The sequence below is a fragment of the Haemaphysalis longicornis genome, unplaced genomic scaffold (assembly GCF_048455015.1).
Source record: "Haemaphysalis longicornis isolate Haplotype H1 unplaced genomic scaffold, Haemaphysalis longicornis Haplotype H1 scaffold_4, whole genome shotgun sequence".
Taxonomy (NCBI): domain Eukaryota; kingdom Metazoa; phylum Arthropoda; class Arachnida; order Ixodida; family Ixodidae; genus Haemaphysalis; species Haemaphysalis longicornis.
The window spans coordinates 94417039-94439827 of NW_027526361.1; the positions used below are offsets into that span (position 1 = coordinate 94417039).

General features: G+C 52.5%; 1 protein-coding gene across 8 annotated transcripts in view; it reads right to left on the bottom strand.

The window, feature by feature from the left end:
• Positions 1–22789, bottom strand: part of Pnt (ETS transcription factor pointed) — a 333486-nt gene that overhangs the window by 51609 nt on the left and 259088 nt on the right. The window contains exon 1 of one of the 8 annotated variants that reach the window (XM_077707313.1): positions 17297–18294. The exons of 6 other annotated variants lie outside the window; for them this stretch is intronic. In XM_077707313.1, coding sequence (XP_077563439.1) covers positions 17297–17540 — 244 coding nt within the window. In that variant the 5' untranslated portion in view covers positions 17541–18294. Of the gene's footprint in view, positions 1–11338; positions 11499–17296; positions 18295–22789 lie in introns of those variants that run through there. One more of the 8 variants, XM_077707316.1, reaches the window with a different exon arrangement.

The following is a 22789-nucleotide window of genomic DNA, read 5'->3' on the forward strand; positions in this document are numbered from 1 at the left end:
GGAGAACGACTCCGGCTGCGGGAACAAGGACGCTGATGCGAAAGCCGACGACTGAGAGTCGGGCTACCGGTGCTACGACGCCAGTCGGGTTGGAGGACGTGTGCGCGCGTCGGTGTGCGCGCGCACGCACCGTGCAACGCGACGAGCCGTTAAAAGGAAAAAAAAAAAAAAAAGACGCTGGAGGAGACAGTGGTCGCCGCTGAAAGCGTCGCTTTTTTAACTTTGGATCGAGGAAGGAAGGGCCACCCACGCCACGAAGCTCGAAATTAGATTTTGGAGCCGAACTGCTTGCCCTTTTGTTGCGACAGCGAGACTTTCTTAATGAGATAAAAGTATCTCTCATTAACTGCATATTAACAAAGCCGCACCTTCCGAATGATTTCCGACACTATCTGGCAGTAGTAAGTGGCATTTTCCAAATACCTGGCCTGTGTGTTACGAAACTATGGGCAACGGCGTCGTCGCCCGTTGTTGAGGGTTCGAAGCCTCGGCGAAAGTAGACCGGAGGACAGAGTAAAGAGGAGGCTGGTATACGTAACTCCCACTGCCGATGCCTTTTGATGAGCACGTCGCATTTAACTCTCGGGAGTCTAAAAAGGATGAATTCCAGACAATGTTCACGCTATGGCACCGTCATTTTATGTCTGTTAGCTTGCAGCGAAGCAACTCCTTTGATCTACTAAAACTGCTGGGTCCCTGACGTTACCACGGCAAGCTTGTACAACCACTTGTCAGTGTAAACACAGTTGTATTTCCCGCCAAAAACTTTCGTGTCCAACGCTACAAACGTTTCTACAACATTTTTCTCAAGGGACAGATACGAACATTCCCTGTTCGACCTCTTTTCTCACAGAAACTAACAAATAACCACCGGGATAACGCGCATGACACTTCTCACGACTCCGCAGACAGACCGAGCGGAAGAGCGCCAGTCCGCGATCCAAGCGCGAGAAATAAGACCGGCAAGGACCACGAGACAATAGCCGTGCGAACGTTCCGCTCCGGACGCTTTCTCGCGCATTCCCCATATTGCTTATTTACCCGCATCGCGTTAAGCAGCGCCTCATCTCATCCGGTTTACGCCGAGAAGGGAAGAAGAGCCGGAGGAATCGGCGCATAACGCTTTCACTGCCAGACGCAGCGCGGATGCAGGGAGAAGAAGGCGGAGGATCGGATTCGTTCGCGGCCAACGGATGTAGGACGTGCGCAAACAAACAAAATGGCACGCACGCGCATGCATAACAGCGCCCAGACGTAGGGAGGATAAAATAAGGCCCGCTCAGATTCGAACGACGTAAAAACAAAGACGAGATCAGAAAAAGTCTTCCTGGCACGAGACGGCGAGACAGGGAGGCCAAACAAGTTCCCGTTCTACGGGCACACGGCGGCGAAGTAAGAAAGCAAAGAGACGAAGAGGAAGCGAGAGAAGAAAAAAATAAAAGGAGTGAAAGCTCCGGCATGGAAACCAGTTTCATTCACGCATCTTACGCTCTTCGCTCGATCCAAATGCCGCCGGCGCCGCGCCACTACGAGTAGTAGTACTGCTACCACTATACGCTTTCATTCATGAATCGCGCCGGAGAAAGAAAACGAGGAAAGAAAGAACCTTACTACGAGGACGGAGACGTTCTACTACGACGATGGAGAGAGAGGAAGCAAAATGATACCGGGGGAAAAGAACAAAAAGAAAACGTCCACAAGGAAAGCGAGGATATAAGAGGCGAAGGAGAAGGCATCACCAAGGGCCACTTTTTTTTTTTTTTCCTTTCCTTTTCCCCGCATACTGCCGTCGGCTGTTGTGCTTTGCTTCGCTCGCGATGCAAAGACAGCTCGGCGAGCGCGCTCAGATGCTGGCAAGCTGCTGGCTGCTCGGAGGAGCCACAACAGCCGAGGAGAGTTCCTTCTTCTCGACGGGGCAACCGTGGGAAGTCGGAGTAGTGGGTCACAGGGCATGGGAAAAAAGCGGCACAGGTGAAAAACGAACGGTGGCGGAGACGGTGGCGGGGCAGATCTCCGTAGATTCAGCCCCCCCTTTTCACCCTCCCCCGACGGCCGCCCCTTGTCCCAAGCCTCCTCTTTCGGCCCTCTTTCGATTCTGGTCCTTCTTTCCTCCCGTGGCTTTCTTTCGTTTCATTTGCTCTCGATTTATGCATTCGTGCACGCGACAGCCCCCCTCCCCACACAAGCCGTTTCATTCTGCTCCACCCTCACCCACTGCCCCTCCCTCTCTCTCTCTCTTTCCGTCCGTAGTAGTGAGTCTGGTGGCGGGGCCTCAGACAGCGGTGGTTGAGGCGATGGTACGCCAGGAAGCAAAAGTCTAGAAAAGAAAGCCCCACCAAAACAGAGCACAGAAGCGATGTGAATGGAGCCGCTTCTGCTTCAAGTTTCCCGTATCGTGCGTAGTATACGCACGCATACGTGCATATACGCGTTTTTCGTTCGTACCGCACTACTTCTTACTTGCACTCTCTCCCTCTCCCGGTCCCCCTCACTTCCTCCGGAAGTGGGCCCGTTTCAAGCAAAAACAGCCCGCGCGGCCAAAACGATGCTTGGCTGGCTGACTCTCCCGCACCGTAAGAACGGCCCGCCGAGATGGTTTTCTCAGTCCCCTCCACCGGAAGAGGGGAGGCTCTACAAGGTGGCAATCGCAGTCGGCACGCGATGATGCCCTTGGGTCATACGCGCATGCGCCTGTCTGTGTGGTGTGCGCGTGAGTGTGCGCGTGAGTGTGCACGTGTCTCACACACATTTCCTTTTTTTTTTTTCAACTCTCCCCTGATGCAGGTCTACAAGAAGAGGGCCCTGGACCGTATGCACGCTGCGGACAGCGAGGGACGAAGACAGACTGCTGGTTACGAAACTACGGAAGCAGTTATGTACGAGCTAGCGCTATTTGGTGGAAAGGTCGTGCACACAGAGACAACAAAGAAGAAGATTGAAATGGTGTACATCCTGGTTATACAGGCAGCGGTGTTTGAAATTCGGAGGGGTGAGGCGAAGGATAAGCAGGCGAATTAGGGCACTTCACTTTCTGATCTAGCACGCGAAAAATAAAAACAAATTCCTTTTTTTTTTAATAAAAAGATGGCGAAAACGCGAAGCTTTCTCCCTTACAATTTGAGTCAAAATCAAAGTCCAGAACGCAAACTGTTTGTACCGTAACTGCAGTGATGTGCATGCCTCTTCTTGGATGACTCCTAACTTTTGTAGGCTGCTATAAGTGCAATTTTCCATGCAGTAAAGAAAAGAAAAATATCGGAATGGCGCAACCGGACAAACGTCGGCTTCATAACGCGAGGGTCTCAGGTTCGATTGCGACCACGGAAAGCGTTTTTTTTTTTTTTTTCCTTGAGGCTCTTGATGTGCCTTTGCTTATGATCATCATCGTTTTGCGAAACCCATTGTTAGCTTTCGTGCAGTGCGCTCTACTCGGACGCAGACGCCATCAGTGAGCTACAGAAGGCTCCGCTTTACAAAAAATAGCCTGGAAACCCTGGAAACGAGACTCTTTAGGAGAGGTTGCGTCATCCTAATTCCTTTACTTCCAAGCGTACTCTTGTTTGGCAAGTTTCTTTTATCAGGATAGCGAGAAAGAAAGGGACTGAGGTTATTCTCCGCCAGGATAACATAACTTTGCTGAACGAACCACCGCAGTATATTAAAAGCACATCATCTGCTGTTGCATGACGATATATTTGTGTATTTCAGAAAACAATGCTCGGACCACAGCCTTTCTTTATTTCCTTTTCTTCGGGGAGGTCACGCATAAGTGCACCACAAAAAATTAATCGGGAACGCTTCAAACTTGACGATGGCAGGAAAGAAGGCACGCCAGCGCAAAAACGGGCGGCAAATAAACTGCCAGAACACACGCAGCATTTCGCGCGATAAGAACGCAAATCCCGAAGTGAGTCATGCGCCAGGGCAGAGCAACTCGTCCGAAGAACGAAGGTGAGGCGGGCGCTCGCGCCGAAAATATAATCCTGCGCGATGCCTGCGCATGATTACACCAACACCACCTTCTACAAGCAAGGCCTGAAGCGAATATCCACGCGACCCCTCCTCTCCATATGGCAGCTTCACGCACTCCCATGGTGACACAGAAACGCAGACATGCAGCTAACATGAACGGATATTTATTTTTAGCTTTAGTGGTGGCCTGGGTAGCAGGGGCAGTGCTCGGGCCTTCTTCATCTTGGTGTCGAATTGAAGGCAGCTCTTGGTGGCAGGCAAAAAGGGGGGGGGGGGGGGGGGTCAGGTTGGCGGCAGGGCGCCGAGGCGACGGCGCATGCCGCCTTATTTATGACGCAGGGAATCGCGGGACGTCAGGAACTGGCGCAGACGGCCGCTGGCTCCTCAACGCCAATTTGCAATTCGCGCATCTTCACAACCACCTCCTCGATTTCTCCGCTGTCGTCGCGAAGAATAACGACCCTGAAAACGAAGCCAACAGGTCGACCAGGGGCGAGGTGTCCCCTACACTCCCTCACGGCGAAAAGATCCTACGGAACAGGCACGCCAGCGACGCCCTTTCTCAGTTTACGAATGCACCGCGCACGAGGAGGAGTCATAAATAAACTGATGCCGGCGGGACCCCTCGAAGCCACCAGCCTACGTCACCTTCAAGCCTCCGCTGTCTCAAAGTTACTCGCCCTCAGCGCACATTACAATTTTTCTTCTCCTGACAGCTTTCCTGAAGTGTAGGCATCCAAACGTGCCTGTTTTATTCTGGGTTCTTGAAAAGCCTGGCAATGTAGGCCTGGGATGGGTGCGTTAAGAACGTGTGCACGGTGTAACGTACGAAACCCTCAAGTAATTCGCGTTATTGCGAGTACAACGCAAAATACATGCGCCGGCGAGGCACACGAAGCAACGGCGCGACCGCTCGTAATCTCGAATGAAACCGGAGCGCGAGTAAGCGCGAAGACGTAAAACAAACCGGAGCTGGCACCCACGCAAAGACGCGCTCTTGAAACTCGCAAAAAGCTGCTCAATGGAATAGCGGACAGACGAGTACACCTCAGATAAGATGTGGAGGCGAGTGGGCCCGCGGCGAGTGCGTCATCCACTTGCGACTGAACCGTGGGAACCCCGCGAGCTTGCGGAAATAAGGGACCCAGTCTCTCGTTTAATCTGCCAGACGTAATACTAGAGCTGTGCCGCGCACTTAGCGACGATCTATTTGGAGGGCATCTGCGCTGTATAGAGCCACCGATGGCTTCCCGTCGCTATCCCGTCCGCTAGCGCAACAACCCGTGCGGTTCGTCAAACGGCTCTGGTCGATGAAAGTGTACTTGCCGGAGTCACTTGACGGTCCATAACCATGCCAGTAAATCCCCGCCCGGGACAAACGGAGCGAACTCCCCCTTCGAAGCCTCACAGAGCAACAACAGGATGAGGAGACCGCAACAGCGGTGAGGACATCGGAAAAGCCCTGCGGGAGAGTTCACAAAGCCCACTTGCAGGGCTTCACCGTCACGCAACGGAACCCCTACTGTGAACGATAATCCTAGATGTCCCCCTGTCGTTTGGATCTGCGGTTGACGGAGGCTAATGCCACTCGAACACACTTTTGTACGGGAGGCAGAGAGACAGCTGCGCAATGGAAGGAGCATGACGACATGAATGACAAAACGGTTGCAAAAGAAGCATAAATAACATACTGGAGAGAGAGAGAGAGAGAGAGAGAGAGAGAGAGAGAGAGAGAGAGAGAGAGAGAGAGAGAGAGAGACAGCTTTTCTGCGTCTATTCAAGGCTTTTTAATAACACCCATCTGTTCTAGAAAAAAGTGCCCGATTCTCTTAGGTCACTTGTCACCTAAGAGAATCACCTAGGTCACCTGCCACTTCTAACTCTTTGCGAGAGTCCCTGCACATGAATTGACTTTTTAATAATTCGCATTCTCCTCCGGCCTTCAACACTATCTTATTCTTTTTTTTCTTCACCAGGTCTTCTTGACTGTTTCTCAATAAAGCCTATCAACAAATATCTCGGTTCAAGACAGCAGCTTACCTCACATCGCCCACGTAATACGATGTCACACTCCGCGGTCAATGACTGCGAGCCACGCGCAAGCAAGAAAACCAGACGCACGCGCCCGAATTCAGCAATGGCCATCGCGACAACCGCCAGGAGGTGCGCACCTCAGCCTATTAAATTAAACAGACACCCGCTGGGGGCTACCGTGCAGGCGGAAAGGAGCTTGATATACACCCGTAGCCCGCCCCAGAGTCAGGTGGTCGGCTTCGTCCCCTCGAAAAAAAGTGGTCCAGACACGTTCTTCGCGCGCGCACACGACGCATGCTTCGCCAAGACACCTGGCAAGCGCGCTGCTCGCCAGCCATCATCGTGCGCCGTGCCTGGCTGCCTTCTCGGGTACCAAAAGAAGGGGGGCAGGAGGGGGGAGTAGCCGCCTGCGAGCTGCAACGCTGCTGCTGCTGCGACCACATCATCTGATCCTCCCGAGCGCACCACGGGATGGCGGCTGTTCAGCTTGGCTTCGTGCGCCACGCACCTGCCGTCGCCTGCTACAGTCGCCACCCTCCCCCCTCTGGTCGCCGAAGAAGACAGTGTGAAAGGACAGGCTTTACTCGCACGTTGTTTGCATTATCCATTTGTAACGAGGTGCTTCGAAACCAGCAAGATTGGTAGACGGTGAATGGACACGCACTTCAGTCGAAATGGCTCACGACTTGGCCGGGCATAACAGGAAAAGGAAAGACGCGCGAATTTTAAAAAACTCGCTCGCCGGGTCCTCTCGGTGAAAGACGGTTTTGGAGAGAAGAAGCCTTACGTGAGGTTTCAAGTTGTCGACAGCCAGAAGCCGAGCGGCCGTACTACTCGGCAGCACTTTTTCCCTTTCGGGGAGCTATCAGGTCATCGCGATGCCACCGCGACTACCGTTAATACACGAGTTCATACAAGCTAAGTGGTGCACGAGTTAAATTGATACCCGAGTTCGTTCAACGCGCTAGCTGAATGGGAGGATATGCCTGGCTCCGACGAAAAACCATCCGCGTGTGTACGAACGTACAGTAAACACACGTTACAAAGAAATCGCTTTATTCCAGTTACCGCTTCAAAGTTTCCTCGATCCCAATTACAGGGACAGCAAGTTATTGTCCCCACTTTTAACGAAGTACTGCTCATAACGAAGTCAGTTCCTCTCGCGACGACTTTGCTATAATGAGGGTTTACAGTACGCCATCAGGCCTGTCGCCATAACTGACTGCACTAATCATTTACCGATCACTTTGACTCGTTTAATATGTTCTGATATATTACATTATTCTTGCACGATATTAAATTACGGAGGGAATCAGGTAGGACTGAATAGAGCGGAAGCTTGCTCAATGGTTCCGTTTTGTTCTACCGTTCTCAATGTTTCTTTCTCGCCATAAACGCGGCGCTCAAAAATACTCGCGGAAGAAAGTTCACATTCTCACGGTGATCGGAAAAAGAAAGAAAAAATATTACCGCAACCTTTCCACGACAGCTGGTCACAGACCTACCGCGCAGTCTTTGTTCTTCCTATTCCAAAAAAGGCGGGAAGTGTTCGACCCCTTTCACCTCTTCCTCGTCCCTCGATAATAAAGATATCGGAAAAAGGACACGACAGTAGACACTCGAGCTGTTCGCACCGCAGTTATCAAGTCTTTCTTTTCTTCCACGGTTTCTGTTCCCCTCTTATAGCGATTACATCACCGTCTTTTTGTGATAGACCCCTCCCCCCTCTCTTTCCCCATCCCCTTTTCCGCGTAAACCCCGTTTGATTCCACACTCGCACACAGGTGCCCGGACACGGTGGTGGTCCGAGGGGGACAAACGCGACAGCCCCGAAAAAGCCCGAGACGAAACGTGAGAAGTTGACTTTCTCTCGGTAATTCTTCCCTTTCAACGCTCGCGATTTAGACAGTGACTTCCCTTCAGAGCGCGGCGCAAAGCATTATCCTCACCCCGAAAAAACCTCCCTCGCGCTTTTCACGGTTCTTTAAAACTACACCGGATTTAAAGAATACAGGAAGGGGGAGGGGAGTTAAAAGGCCGCACGTGAAAGCGTAGAAAAGGTCGACTCCTCCCCGCGCAGAAAATTGAGGTGTCTTATTTTTTTTTCTTTTACGTATTCACTGTGGGGAAATAGCAAAGAAGAAGGGGTTAAAGAAACGTAAGAGAGAGAGACGTTTTAAAAGAGGCGAATCGGTCCGAAGAGAGCCCGATCGGCGACCGCTCATCGTCGAACTGGTTTTTCCTTAATGGCGAGTACGTCGCGACTCCCATGGCTGCAACACATGAAAGAAGGGGGGACCTACACACGCGTGACGAAACGCCGGACACGTTCAACAAGCGGACACGGTGGGAAATGCGTGGCCGCGTCACCCAATAGTTTTTACGCGACGCTGAACTGTCACCGAAGGGAGGGGGGAGCGTCTGCTCCCGCTCTATATTCAATACACCAACAGCACTGCCAGCTTGAGGTGTCCCGAGAGGCGAACTAAACGGGAGCAAGCAACACTCTACGAGCCTTAACTATCTAATGCGCGTAACCGACTTTAAGCTGCTTAATTTTACAGGCATCGTCGTCCCTTACTGGCTGACTGCATCACCGATTGAGTGTTGAAAGGCCCATACGGGGCCCCCTGATATATTTGAGAAAATGGTTGCCTCACGATTAAAAACAAGAACAGCAGTTCACTGACGTTTCGACTGGAGGGCCAGTCTTCATCCGAGTTATACTCGGTTACAACTCAAGAACGGCACCAACTTATGTAGTGTATCACTCCGCCAATGCGCCGGACCCGTGACTTCAGTGCGCGCGCGTTTTGAAAGGGGTTTGCTATGAATGCGTGATATCGTCTGCCTTGTCTCACGCAGTTTGTTTGTCGTCACTGGAGTCGTTTATAAGCATATTAAGTCTAAAAAATCACGGGAACGGCTCACGCCATGTTCAAAATATTCCCAGTAACGCCCTACTTGCGCCGCGCGGAGAAACATCCGGCTACGGTGATAAGGCACAGCGGCAACTTCCGGTGCCGTTCACCTAGTATAGATGAAGACTGGTCCTCCAGTGAAAACGTCAGTAAACCACTGATCTTGTTTTTAATCGGGAGTCAACCATTTTCTCAAATATTTCTTTATATATATATATATATATATATATATATATATATATATATATATATATATAGCACCCCATCAAATGACTCGCACGAGTTGCCCGTGAAAACACACAGAAATAACACACGCAGCTGCGCAGCGGAGTGGTTCTTGCGCGGTGCGCCGTCCTGGTCCATAACCATAACCAACGTACGAAAAAAAAAAACAATGAAAAATCATCTTACTGCTAGCTCGCCGCTCCTCCTCCCCCTCTTTAGCAGCCCCGCGGTTTCTGGGCTCCACCGAAAAGCCTCTTCTCGGGAGCCGTAACCACACACCCACTTTTGTTTCTGCGTTCTTGGAGCTTTCGCGCCCTCAACCACTACTTTTCCCCCGATCCGTGAATTTTCGCTCCTTTCGGTTTTCCCAGAATCCGGCCAAAGCGACCTGGTCAAAAGAAAGATAAAGAAAGGAGACACCTCTGTGTGTGAGTGCGGGCGCTTGTGTGACTACGTTTGTGCGTGCGTGCGTGTCTCCACTGTTGATCTGTGTGCTACTGTGCGAGCGAAAAAAGACAAACTCAGCTTTTCGTTGCCCTTTCACTTTCAACAGCCCAGATCACAGCACGGAAAAGCCCGGGAGTGTGTAAGCGTGTCGACAGGAAAAAAGAAAAAGAAAAAGGAAGGCCTGAACCGACCATATGGTTCGGCCCTATAGCTTGAGAGAGAAACCTCGGACGAAACAGAAAATACAGGAATGGAAACGCAAGGAAGGTTTGTAAAACAAAGACTCCCTTTTAAAGCTCGTGCTTTGTGAAAATAAAGACAGTGAAAATGAGAAAGTACAAAATGAATACGAAGGGGAATAGCACAACGCCTTGCGGCACTCCATATGCCCCCCGTATACGCATGGACACAAAGAAACATGTGTAGGTTGTTCTTGGAAACACGAGGGGACAATGATCCGCCTAAGAAAAGGACCCAAAACTCCACTTGGCAGTAAATACCCAGACTCACGAGCGATTTCTATGTGGTACGAATTCCTAATACTAAGGGGTTTTTTTTTTTCTTTCTACTCTGCCTCAGCTCATTCTGGATGCTATTTGTCGTGCTATTGGTTAAGCTCGGGAGAAAAACGAAACTGATGTCTCGATGTAACTAACGCGGATTTGAATTACGTAACTCAACGGACGAAATGTGTGGGCGCTTTCTCTCTCTCTGTCTAGACAGCCAAGGAACCCCGTCACATTTCAGCTGCTAATATTAGATTTATATCCCTGGCCTATTTTGGTCCAGGGCTTACCGCGCAGCAAGTGTGACGCATACTGTCTGAAGAATTTTTCTAACAATATTTTTTTTAATATCTTTGGTGAACGTGCTGTATGTAAAGTTGTTTTTCTTTCATGAGAACACAACGCAACATATAGAGCCCTTTTAAGCACTGAGTAAAAGTACGAAGCTTATCTAGGAACCGCAACAGTAGTGGCCCAACAAATTGCTAATTCAATTTGCATATCGGGATCACACGTTGCAGGGGATAACGATACATTTTGAAAGTCACACCGAGGTGAAAAACCAGACGAGGGCTCCAGGGAAAATGACGGGAGTCGTAACGCCGATATACCATGATTTACAGCACCAAATTATTTTGAAGGGTTCATTTAGGGGGAGAGGGCGGTGATTAAGTAAGTTTCCGGAAAATTCTTGCCCACGGGGAAGACCCTAAAGCCCCATTTCACTCGCAGCATTGCAGTCGTGGTAGATGTCGAACCTAAAGTCTGTGGCTGTATGCCTCAAAAGAAACAAACCATCGACGTCAAGCAGCCTATAAGATCACCATCACTATCATCATCACCATCGGCACGTGGTAGCCTACTTCTGTTACTCCCCTGCCCCACCTGCTGCCGACAAACACACATATATGCACGCCCTTCCAAACACAGCTTCATGTCCTTCGTTCATGCCTGCACTCGCTTGCCGTAAACATGTAGTGTGACTACCTCCAGCTACTCCACCGCGGCTCTTCGGACGAATCAACGTTTACCTTCAAAGGGCGCCGTGGGTCTAGGCATCCTACGCATACCTACAAAACGCCCCAGAATTGCTCACCACAAACGTACGCTCCTAATTCCCCATTTTAATTATCGTTGCCAGCACATTCATCTGGCGTAGAAAGCTGGCTTTTCAGCTTGGCTGACATCGCCACATTAAAGATCGTTCCCTCTCTTGCAGCTTCATGTACTCACTCAGGGAAAACCTCGAGTAGAACGCCACGATCCGGCGTCGCACGCTCATCGGGGTGGCTGAGGGAAAGACGCGGGCCATCGTAAACCTCGCTCAAACGACGTCGACCCCTCGTCGTTGTCGTCGAAGACCCGAACCAGGGCTCATCGGTGCCGCCAGCAGGAACCGCGGCGAAGGCGCTCGGCTGCGCGCTGCTCATTTCGCATTACACTCGCTCCACTGCCAACCACTAGCGCAGAAGCTCGCGCGATCCACTTTTCTGCCCCCGACCCGCGCTTCGAGCCGTGTGCCACCTGCGACACGAATCAGCGGCTGGGCGACTCCGGGCAAAACTGTACGACGCGACACACAGTGTGCGAGACGACGTCGCAACCCTTCCCCCTCTTTCCTCTTCGGTCGCAACTTCGCAGCTGCCTCACAACGATCACGTCGACGTTTTCGCTCGTTACAGTCACCGCAGAACCAAAGCACTGCGTACAGACACGCGCAATTCGACACCACACATTTTTCTTTCGCCATTCATATGACGAGTGTACAGTTGCTGCAGTGTGCGGCGGCTTAGAGTTGTTTATTATTTTTTTGCCTCCCTCCCTTGTTGCTTCTCGCTTCCCATTCCAGCGACGTACCGGGAAAGCTGCTACACCACCAAAGGCACATTACGAATTGCACGCACCGGAATAACATGTATACGAGTGGAACGTGAATCGTAGAGGTCGCGCAGAGTGAAACTGGCTGCGGAGTGCGCAGTTTAAATATGGCGCTCTCTTGGAAGCACCGCTACCAACTTCGAAAGTTCTGCGCGAGGAAACGCACGTGCACCAATCGTCAACCGTATTCGAAACGCCAGCGGCGACGTTCTTACTCAAGGAGCGCTTCTCGAAAGAAAGCACGTGTGGGAGACCACGTTTAGAGAGAGAGAGGGGGAGAGAGCAAGGGCGGACGGGCAACGCTCGGAAAAGTGGTACCGGCTGGTTAAAAAACGGGTGCCCCTCGTTTCCAGGCAGAAAACACTCGCTCCAAGGCCGAGCTGTGGAGACAGACACGGGCAGGGTCGGTGCGGTGTGCGTAACCCAATACGGCGGACAGCTGCTGGGGCAGGCTCGCGCTCTTCTCGATGCTCAAGGGAAGGTCGAAGGCAGAGCGTCTGGCTTCAATGCAGGACCAGACCACGGTCCGCGAACGAGCGATCGCAGAGCTCCCTCCCAAGCGTGACGGCGAGCACAGCAGGGATTGGTAGCGCTAGAGCCGGCGACGAGAATCTCTCCCTCCTTTTCTTCGGGTGTTTGAAAGGAGAGTGCCGAAAAACAAGGTAAAGTATGCAAGGTCAGCTCTAGAAGTATCGATAACTCGCGCAGACATACAAGGTTAGACGCGCCCCAATATAAACATGTTACTGTGGCGCTGCAGACGTAGTCTTGATTGGAGTACTCAAGCACTTACAGGCGATTCATGTTTCACCCGTTTACAAGGCGAACCCACGCACATATGTAACACTAACCGGTGGTAAGTGCCTTACGTATGCAGACAGGTCAAGTACGTACGCCTAGCGATGAAAAGCAGTGAAATCGCGTTGCGGCGGCATCTGGAAAAGAACGCAATCACTGCACTAATCTTTCACAGCCAGTAATAAAGGACGTTCGAGCACCCGTCGACATCGGTATTGAGCTCCGGCCTTCCTAACAGCGCCGCATGCGTTCTAGACTTCAGAGGTACGTTCCTCTCACAGAAACCAACCCCTACGCAGTGTAGGTGCGCCTCGCCTAAAGCGTTGAACTCATAGCGCAAAGATAGAAGATTGTGCCGCCTACGGTTTGCAACAGCGCAAATAATATCCTCTTTCGATTGGGACGGAAACAACCTCGACCCCTTTATATTCTTTTTCGACGAAACTTCGCGTCGCCTTCTGGCCTCTCTCCCTTTCAGCTGCCCCCAGACTGACCAACGTACCGACCGCTTCTGGGGGATTATCGATCCAAGAGAAGCCGACACCTCCGTCAGACAAGCTCACAGTGCCAAAGGGGGTGCTGGTGTGGGGCGGGGGGGGAAGAGGCAAGGGGTACCGCCGAAACGGAGCACTAGGCGGCGGCGTCCCAACTACACACCCCGCGCACAAAGGGAAAAGCCGCCGCGGCAGACTTCGCCCGTGGGGTGCTCGTTGAAGACGACGAACCCGCCACGGGGGAGCTCAGTGGGCCGCACGTGGCCCTCTTTTGTGGTACCGACTTCACTAACGACATTAGTTAGGCCCCCACCCCGGGCAAGCTGACCCCACATCTGGGACGGGCGGCCGACGCGCCGAGTTCAATTGCTGACTCACTTGGCGCGCGCCCATGCCGGCCTCTTCACAGTGTACGAGGCGACCCTGCTTGCTCAACAAGAGACAATGATCTTAATTCGACCACCGCCATGCATCGGGAGAGCCGCTCACTCACGGCTACAAGGCCGTTGGACGGCCGCCTATCCCGTAATTTGGGGTTCCGAGCCAATAAAGCTCGGTTAGGGATAAGTGTAGCCATGAGACCAATTTCGGCCGGGCGCGTGGGAGTCACTCATTTATCCTGCATGGCCGGCCACGTGTGATGCTTGGCTTCACACGGGTCCCCGTTTTGTGCGCCGGGTTCTAGCGCGTTGCTGTCGGAAGCCGTATCGAAGCAAGTGCTCCACTGATGGAACGAAGCCTGAAACGAAATCGCAAGCGAGAGACCTACTGCCGGCCTCGCGGGAAACCATCTTACGGCCAGGTAGTTTCCCGTCAACACAAAGCCTCGAGGGTAGCGTGCAGCCGAAAAAGTTATGTGAGCTACCGCCCATACTTTGTGAGATAGTAATCACCCCATAATCGTGGAACACCATAAGCTCTAACGCCACGCAAAATCAATTATGTGCGACCGCATATACAAGGGCGTCATTGGCGAATATTCCTCACGATCAACGACCACCTCACGGTGGTCGTTTATATTATATATATATATATATATATATATATATATATATATATATATATATATATATATAGTTAAGAGAAAAGGTTCCTGGGTATGAGGTTAGCTGTACGATAGAGAAGTCAAACTGAAAAACATAACATTTATTCTAACGTTTCGACCGGGGGCCGGTCTTTTAAAAGACCGGCCCCCGGAATAATATTTAGAAATACGGCAGACACCACCGCATTGCTTTAACATTCCCGACAAGCGTGTCGATGACTTCTTGTTTCTTCTTTCCATTTTTTTTTATTACGCTTTATGACCACTGCACGGGGAATCGAACTCACAACATCTTGCTTAGAAGCGAACCAGCTAAGAAGCCGATCCGCCAGGGCTTAGCGCATAAAAAATCAAAGTGCCGCGTTTTCTCTGAGGCTGCAATTAAGCATGCATACAAAAATGTCTCGCAACGCTTCACAAAACCGAAAACACTTACTGGGTAAGGTGAAAAGCAAAGGGCAAAGAACTCACGTTGCGGCGTGCTTTCGAGGGAAGGAACGAACAAGAACACGCGCACAATACAGCACGTGGCTCTCTTTTTTTCTTTCCTTTTTTGTACACGTACAATGCTATCGTCGGTGCTGCACAGGCGCACGTGAACTATCTTTTCATCTAATCGCACCGCCGACAAACATAAAGCGGCATTAAAAAAAAGAGGGGTGGTGGTGGTGGAAGACCCGGCGAGTCACATGAGCCGTTTCTCCATCGCCAGTAAATGTGCACATCGCTGCGAGTACGGGGAAAACAAAACGCCCGTTAAGTATACTCGCGCTACCATGAACGTGACGCCGCTTATGTTTGAAAACAAGTAAGGGCTAGGACGGAAACCGCGAGCAAACCACGCCAGGGGAATCTATTACACTTTCTCGACATCAGGACTCGCATCGCCATTACACTGTTGTACCGGCGACGAAGCGATTGGCAGCGCAGTAATTCCCCCCGCCTAATTGATTCTCTCGCAAAGGATTGTTCGGAAGCCGCAGAGGGGGAGTGCGAAAAAAGGAACAAGTAAATGAAAAAAACGGCTTCGTTGGTCACTGCGCGCGGTGCTGCTGCCCTTCGAGATTCAACAACCGAGGGGCAAGTTTAAGGCCGGCGGGTAATGACCGGAAACACCGCTAGGGGCCTTCCCAACTCTCAGCGCCCGTGTGCAGCATTGCACTGACATTTCAAGTGGAAATTCAAGCTCGAAACGAAGAAGACGGGGGAAGAAATGTGCGACGAAAAAAGAAAAAAAAAACAGTAAAGGTTGCACAATGGTGAAAGACGCTGTCCAGCTGCGACCCTACTTATGAAACACGAGTAAGACGACCTCGCACTTTCGAACTGATTCGGAGCATGCATGCAGCAAATCTGCAGTAACTTCCATCTCCAAACCATAAATTTCAGCGGTGTCTCAGCTTATCTAGACAAGAGGCGGCGATTTCTGACTCGGACGAAAGCAAAATGTGCCGCTAAGTAAAAAACAACAAAAAAGAGAAAATCAGCCTGCGTTCTGCGCATGAGTGTTTTGTCAGCTTCTCTGACGTTGCGTTTAGCCTTGTGCACTGTTTCTCATTTTTTTGCTATAATCGAAGAGATAATACCGAGACGCGCAGCCCATACAAGCGAGATCAATTTCCCGCCAGAGGGAGCTCGGGTACTGTCGACGGCCGCCGATAAGCAGCCCCGTAAGTGTAGCGAATCCTATCGGCGTTCATTCAGAGGAACTTATTCATATCAACTACCCATTTCCTGTCTCAGCACGCATCACGAAAGTAGCGGAGATTACTAAGGGCGCTCAAAAGAAAGCGAAGCATACTAAGAGGAACCTCCAAGCACGTCCACCCCACCCATGACGCGCATCAATTAAGCGTGACTCGACACTCCAATTTGCGGCCCTCTGAACAAAGGGTCAGCCTCAGTGGTGGCGTGTGCGCAGCTACGGGACGAAACAGGCACGCATACGCAGTGTGTGCCTGCAGCGCGAGCAACCAGCGGCCGTTCTTAAGGCGTGCGCCGCCGGCCACGGAGAACAAAGCCCCGGCGAACGGATATACGCGTAAAACGAGACTCTGCCTTCCCGCCAATGGTGCCCGTCGTCGTCTCCGTGAAAACGAGAATCCGTTGAAGCACCGACAGGCGCCGCGTGTACGGACCGCCGCCTCGTACGCTCACGCGCATTCACGAGTTCGCCCTGGTGCCCCGTCGTCGTCCATCATGCACGCTTTTCGGGGTCGGTGTCGAATATAAAGGCGCCGTCCACGCTCTCTTCATTCAAGTCGGGACCGACTGCGCTCGTATGCAAATCAGGGCGTAGGCTCCGCCGCCTCGCTCCGTCAGGCCTGCAGCGTGAGCTCCGTGGTGGATCGATTAAGGCGCTGCCACCCAGGGTGCGACACTAACCTCTGCCACGCGTCTTCTAGTCAGCGTCCTTAACTCTTTCCAGAATCGCGTTCCACTGCAAGCTACGATTCGATTTGGGCTTTGAAACAATCGTTAAGCGCGTATACATTTCACAGCCTACGTTTCTAGTCATTCATTGCGTGGTCTGGCAGAGTTGTGAACGAGCTGACAACCGTCTGAAGAAGCTGCACTCGGCGGCGATGATCGAAATCCCGAACGAGTATAACACTTGCATGTGTTTGTAGAAAGTTCAAAGTTGATTTGAGCCGACATCAGCAGTGAAGGTGGGGAAATCAGGATACATCTTTTTTTCATGCTACCGGATAGGAACCACCCCGGAAACGCCCGAACGAAACCGTGTAAACTTCAAATACAGGACCAAGGATGAGTGAAGATACAACTGGTTTTCTTTTCTCGCATAATGGAGACTTTCGTCCGAACTGGCGCAATTAGGCGCTCGTTTCGAAGAGAACCAACCCTTCACGGGATACGCGACCTGATCATTCGAACAGCCGATCTGTGTACAGAACTAGAATGCGCTAGCCCGTTCTCCATCCCCGCGGATGAACGCCGACTGTCTTCCGAACTCACCTTTGCTGTGCTTGTGCAGAGCACTCTTGGGAGCCGGCGGGGGCCGCATCTTGAAGTCTGTCCTGGAGATGTCTCCGTGGCCATGGTGGTGGTGGTGGTGAGTGACGGGCGTGCTGTTGTTGGGCTCACGCGTCAACCGCGGCGGCGGCGTCGAGTCCGGCGACGACGGACCTCCGGGCGGAAGCATTTGGGCGCGAACTTTGACCAGCGGACGAGGCGACTCTTCGCTCAGAACCATCGTCATTCAGGCGATGCTTCTTTTCGATTGTCCAGTTATTCAACACCACGCCTCCCTCAGAGTCAGTGGAGGAGAGAAGCGTATCCACATCCGATGAGTGTCTCCGAAATTGCACATTAACCACAATCGTCGGGTGGATGCCGAGAGGCGTCGACGAGCAGCGAGCGGGTTGTGTTCAAGGACGGCGTTAAACCAGGTCACGCTCGGTGTAGGCACCGTAATCCATCACGCGTATCCATCGCCAACACACCGAACAGCCGCTTTTGCTTGTGGGCAGCAGCGCTGGTGGCCCGAAGATGACGAGGAGGTGGAAGGGGAGGAGTAAGCACGGCGCCGTTGGCAGCTCGCGGCGGTGAGTCGGGCACGACGACGACGACGCGGCGTCGGCAGCAGCGGCAACCGAGACAGGTGATTAGTGGCCTCCTCCATTCGCGGGACGCTCGGCTGGCGACATCGGGCGGGCAAAGGGGGAAAGCCGCCGGTCAATCGGGCACACACTCCGTGCGATGGTCAAGGGCACTTGCGGACGCCGGGTTTTTTTTTAATCCAGCATGTCGCCGGGGGCGGGCTTTCGGAGGAAAGACGCTGCGGCGGCGACGACCTTCCGGAAACGAGCAGAGTGGTCACGCGGCGGCGACGGGCAGACAAGCAGCACACCACAAGGAACCACCTACACCAACAACAACGAGCCAGGCGTCGACCATGTGCCGCTGTCGCGGGTTCCTTCTTCGACCCGGCTGCGAATGCAACAGACTAAGCGCGGCCACTCGCGCCGTGCCGGCCCCCCTCGCCCTCGAATTGTCAATGGAGAGGAGTTGTAGTTGTAGTAGAGTGGTAAAGTGTGTAAGGAGAGGGCCTCCGCTACCCGAGGGAGAGGGGCCTCTCTTCCGTCTCAGGCAAGAAGAGGGAGGGAGGGGGTCGAACCAGTGAAGAAGACGGACGACACCTGAACCACAGCAGCTCGGGCAGCGGCGGCGACGACGATCGCGGCGGAGAGGAGGCGGCCGGCAGACCGCGCGTACGGGGAGAGGAGGAGGAGGGCTGAGCCCGTCACATCCGGTGGGGGACCTTCGTCTCCTTAGTCTCCCATGACACCCCTCCCCCCTCCAACCGCTCCCCACCGAAGGGATGGAACCCTCTCTCCTCCTCCTGTCTCCATCATCATCATCATCTCTGTACGGGTGCACGAGTTTCGGAAGAGTGGGGCAAGGCTGTCTTCAGTTCCTGTTACATATGTGTATTTCCACTTTTTTCTCCAAGCGGCTGCGCACACATGCCTGGTGGGGTCTGTGGTCCTACTCGCCGGCGTCCCTTTCACGGCATCGCGCTGCAGCGTGAAGTCAGGTGGTGGTAGTGGCCCAGCTTCGAGTTCATTTTTTTTTTTTTTCTCTCCTTCTAGGCCTTCTTGGTTTCACTGCGGGCACGAGCCGACGAGTGAGTTAGGTGCGAGAAAGCCGCTATAAAGCGAACAAGAGATATTTAAAAAAAGGCGGGAGAGCGGGCGTGGAGGGGGGACTTTTTCCGGTCGGAAAAAAGGCAAACAGAAAACCGAACCAGCCCGCGTTCTCCTTCTGGGAGTCTGTTTGTTTCCAGAAGCGCACGATTCTCTCAATGGAGTCGCGCGAGTTGGCGGTCAGAATGGGAAAAGAGGGCGTAGAATGGCGCGGAGTTTGAAGAAGAAGACGAGCCCTTATGCCGGCGCGAATCGGAGCAAACAGTGCCGAAAGGAAAGATAGACGGAGGCCGGCGGCGTAGGCTGTTGACGCTGTTACGGGGGCGCGACTGAGTGCGAACGGGAGGAGGATGGCATCGCGATACGAAAATAAGAAAATTCGGGGGAGTGCATCCCAAGGGCGCTGAAACGGTTTTCTTTAGCCGGCGGAGCAAAACTCGGTTCGTTTGCTTGCGTGACGCCCACGCACACGTAAGCGCGGAAGACGGTCGGCGAGCCGACAGTGGGCCCATTGTTGAGAGACGACGCCCCCAGCCGGTCGAGCTTCCTTCACCTACTTTCACGCACGCGCGTGCGCGATTTCCGCGGAAAAGTGAGCAGCGCGCCGCGTTCAATGGATCAACGTACATCAAAGGATGGCACGCGCTTGATCGCCTGTGTATTCCCGTAAGCGCACGCTTCTTTCGCTGCAAAAGCCAACTGCTTTGTTTGTTTTTCGCTCTGATCGAAGGCAAAAAACAAAACGACGCAATGGTTTTTATAATGGAACCTACCAAGCCTCTCTAAGAAGGGAGTAATAAAAAAAAAAGAAAATCGCTGCCTCGGAGCCCCACAAATTTCGTCTCCCTTATACTTCGTCAGGAGCTTTCGTTACCAACGTTTGTAAACATCTTTAAGGAGGGAAAACTCAATTTATAACCAGGCAGAAAACAACCCGTAATTGGCGGACTTTCACATCGACCCAAATAGTCTCTACGCGGGCTGTTCGGTGTAAGGTAGAATTTCTTTTTTCTTTTTCTTTTTTTTTTTTTTTTTGCGAAGGTGCTGTATCTGTCAATCCCACTTTACCTGGAGTCTCCAATTGATATTCCAGAAGGACTATACAAAGTATAAGTGAGCCCCCGTCACTGGCTGAGACAAAACACAATCCTCGCGCAAGACTCCGAAACAAGTCATAGCTTCTTTTCTGAAATGCGTTAAAATATCCGCTCGCACACACACACATGAAAGCTCTCACGCCGTTTCAAATTTTCATATCTTGGGGATTTTACGCGGGGAAGCAACGCCTGGGCTGCGAGTTGCGCGTAGCGAAGGGCTTTGATTGAGACCACCTAGCAGAAACGTGCGCGCAATTATTAACGCGCGCAGAAGCATCGGCACACGGGCGTTTTAGTCTCTTCCCTTGATCTCGCCAACATCGTAATGCAGTCGTAGTACGTACGTAGATATACTGAGGTATAACTGAGGAGGTCGCTTTACAGCTGTTACCCGCCGAACAAGGACATTAGCTAGGAAGGACCCCAAGTTCTACAAGAATTGTCGAAGCAAAAACAGACAGAAAGAAACCAACGTACACGAAGACCAAATGCACCTGCCCCGGTCGTGGTGGATGCCGCCGAAAGTACACAAACACCGTACATATACAGTGCACATAGCGAAGCCTGGAGCAACGGTGCGAGACAAGCGAAGAGGCAGCGCCGTCCGCAAACACGCAGCAGAGTGTGTGTGTGTGTGGCATGAACATGTTTCCCAAGGCAGTGATGCGACCATTCGCATTGGGCCGAAACCGCACCGTGGAAGTCGTAAAAAACGGGCGCCAAAAAGGCACGGGCGTTAAAGAAAGCCTGCCATCATTACTAGCCCAAGAGAGGCGGTTCGGCCCTACGAGGGAGAGGGACTTTCTTACCTCCGAAAAGGCACGTAACGAGCTATAGTCGCTGTCGTCTCCCCTCGCCCCCCCCCCCCCCCCCCTCACATACATATACGCGCACACGTGCAACACGCTTCCGATAACAAAGCCTCATACGTCGCCCTGTAATTGTACAAGCCTTCGCTTGCTGCCCTAGCAAGAACAAAACGCCGCCAAAGTGGCGATATGCAATTTGCCGGTCACCGGGGGAAAAAATGAACTCGGACAAAAAGGCGAGGCCCTGCGGCTTCCTATCTAAAGGGCGTTTCGGGCCGTGGCATATTCCTGGTCCTCAAGCCAGGCAGGCAAGGCAGCGGGCTCGCAAAAACAACTACAACCACAGAAAGGAGCTCAGGGAGCGTGTATGGGCAGCAGAAATAAAGCACAGAGAAAGAAGCGCGGGGAAAAACAACCAGCGGTCGGCGGTTGGCGGCGATTGTCTCCGAGCGTGTGCCGTTAAGGACGCGCGCAACTCCCTCGGAAGCCAGCCTTCGCGGCGAAGGTGTTTCCACAGAAGAAGAGAGGCGGCCGGCCCAACGCTGTGACCTTCCGCAAAAGAATGGCCAGGCCGCGGTCGCGTGTGTGTGCGTTCGCGAACACAGCCGAGAGGGGAGGAATCTTTTATTACGCCGGCTAATAATCACGCAGGCCTGAGTGCGTGTGGTCGTCGTGAGGGCGCAAGAGGAGTCTTCTGCGAAGCCGTGTCGTACGCGTCTGCGACGCAAGGTCGGCCGGTGTGTGTGTGTGTGTTCGTGGCACGGCGCTGACGCCGTGGCCGTCACCCGCCGAAACGTCGGACGTGACAAGGCGCCGGGCTCGGCCCTTCCCTTCCCCCCTACCACATTCAGGCGCGCACACGCGCACCAGGGTTATTTCAGCTGCTGGACAAAGATGCGCCCGCTACTGGCTGCTGCCTGTGGCGTCGTAGGGTAATAGGCCTTTCTGCCCGGCATCGTGTGACCAAAGCGATGAGCTCGTTACAGGGGTAACGAAGGAGGGTAAAGTTAGGAAAGTAACACGTGGGGGTTAAAGGGTCGTAGCCAAGGGACCATAGCTAAGGGTCGTGAACCAACTCGATAGCCAAAGCATATTATTAGGTCATAGCTAAGCCTATCAGCCGTACCTCTCATTTCCATATTTCCATTTCGCCCCTTCCCTTGTGTTTTCTTCGGTGCAGCTACTGGCGGCACTCTCGTGCTTAGCTGAGACGCGTTTTGCAACGCTGCTTTCAACTGGCGCTCCAGCACAAAGCGATCCGACGGGGCGTTACTGCTATGTTTGCAGCTACGGGTATTCAGCATTATACAGCTGGTGAAACCAGCACGAAGAGCTGACTGAGAGCAGATATGCTCCCATAGGTAACGAGGAAAACGAAGGATACAATAAAACATCCTCTGAAATTGGAAAGTTTATCCCCGCGAAAATAAACAAAACAGTCACGCAGCGAGCAGAAACGACAATCTCGCGCGAGGCTGCTTAATTATACTTTCACAATTTCAGGTGCTTCGTCCTGCAGGATGTACGCTCGACTCGAGCGCGCACAAAAGGAGATGGACAGCCAAGAGTATTACGGCACTCCACGTGCAACGGGCACAATGAAAAATATGCTCGGGCGGCCCTCCGTAACTAAGATAACAGGGAGATTACCGCACCCCAAAGGGTATACGCGCGTATAGTACAGCACCGCGCCTCCAACAAAAAACCACCCCGTTTTCAATGTCAACCGCGCATCTTTTGCCTCTTCATTTTCGCGACACGCAGCCATCACGCGAAAATTTCCATGAAATAAGCATATAATTGTCCGACAAACAATTTTCCAGTCTCTCGTCTCGACACCCCCTCCAAGGGTATACTCTCTTCAACAAACGCGCCGCGCACTCGCGTCGTTCGGCG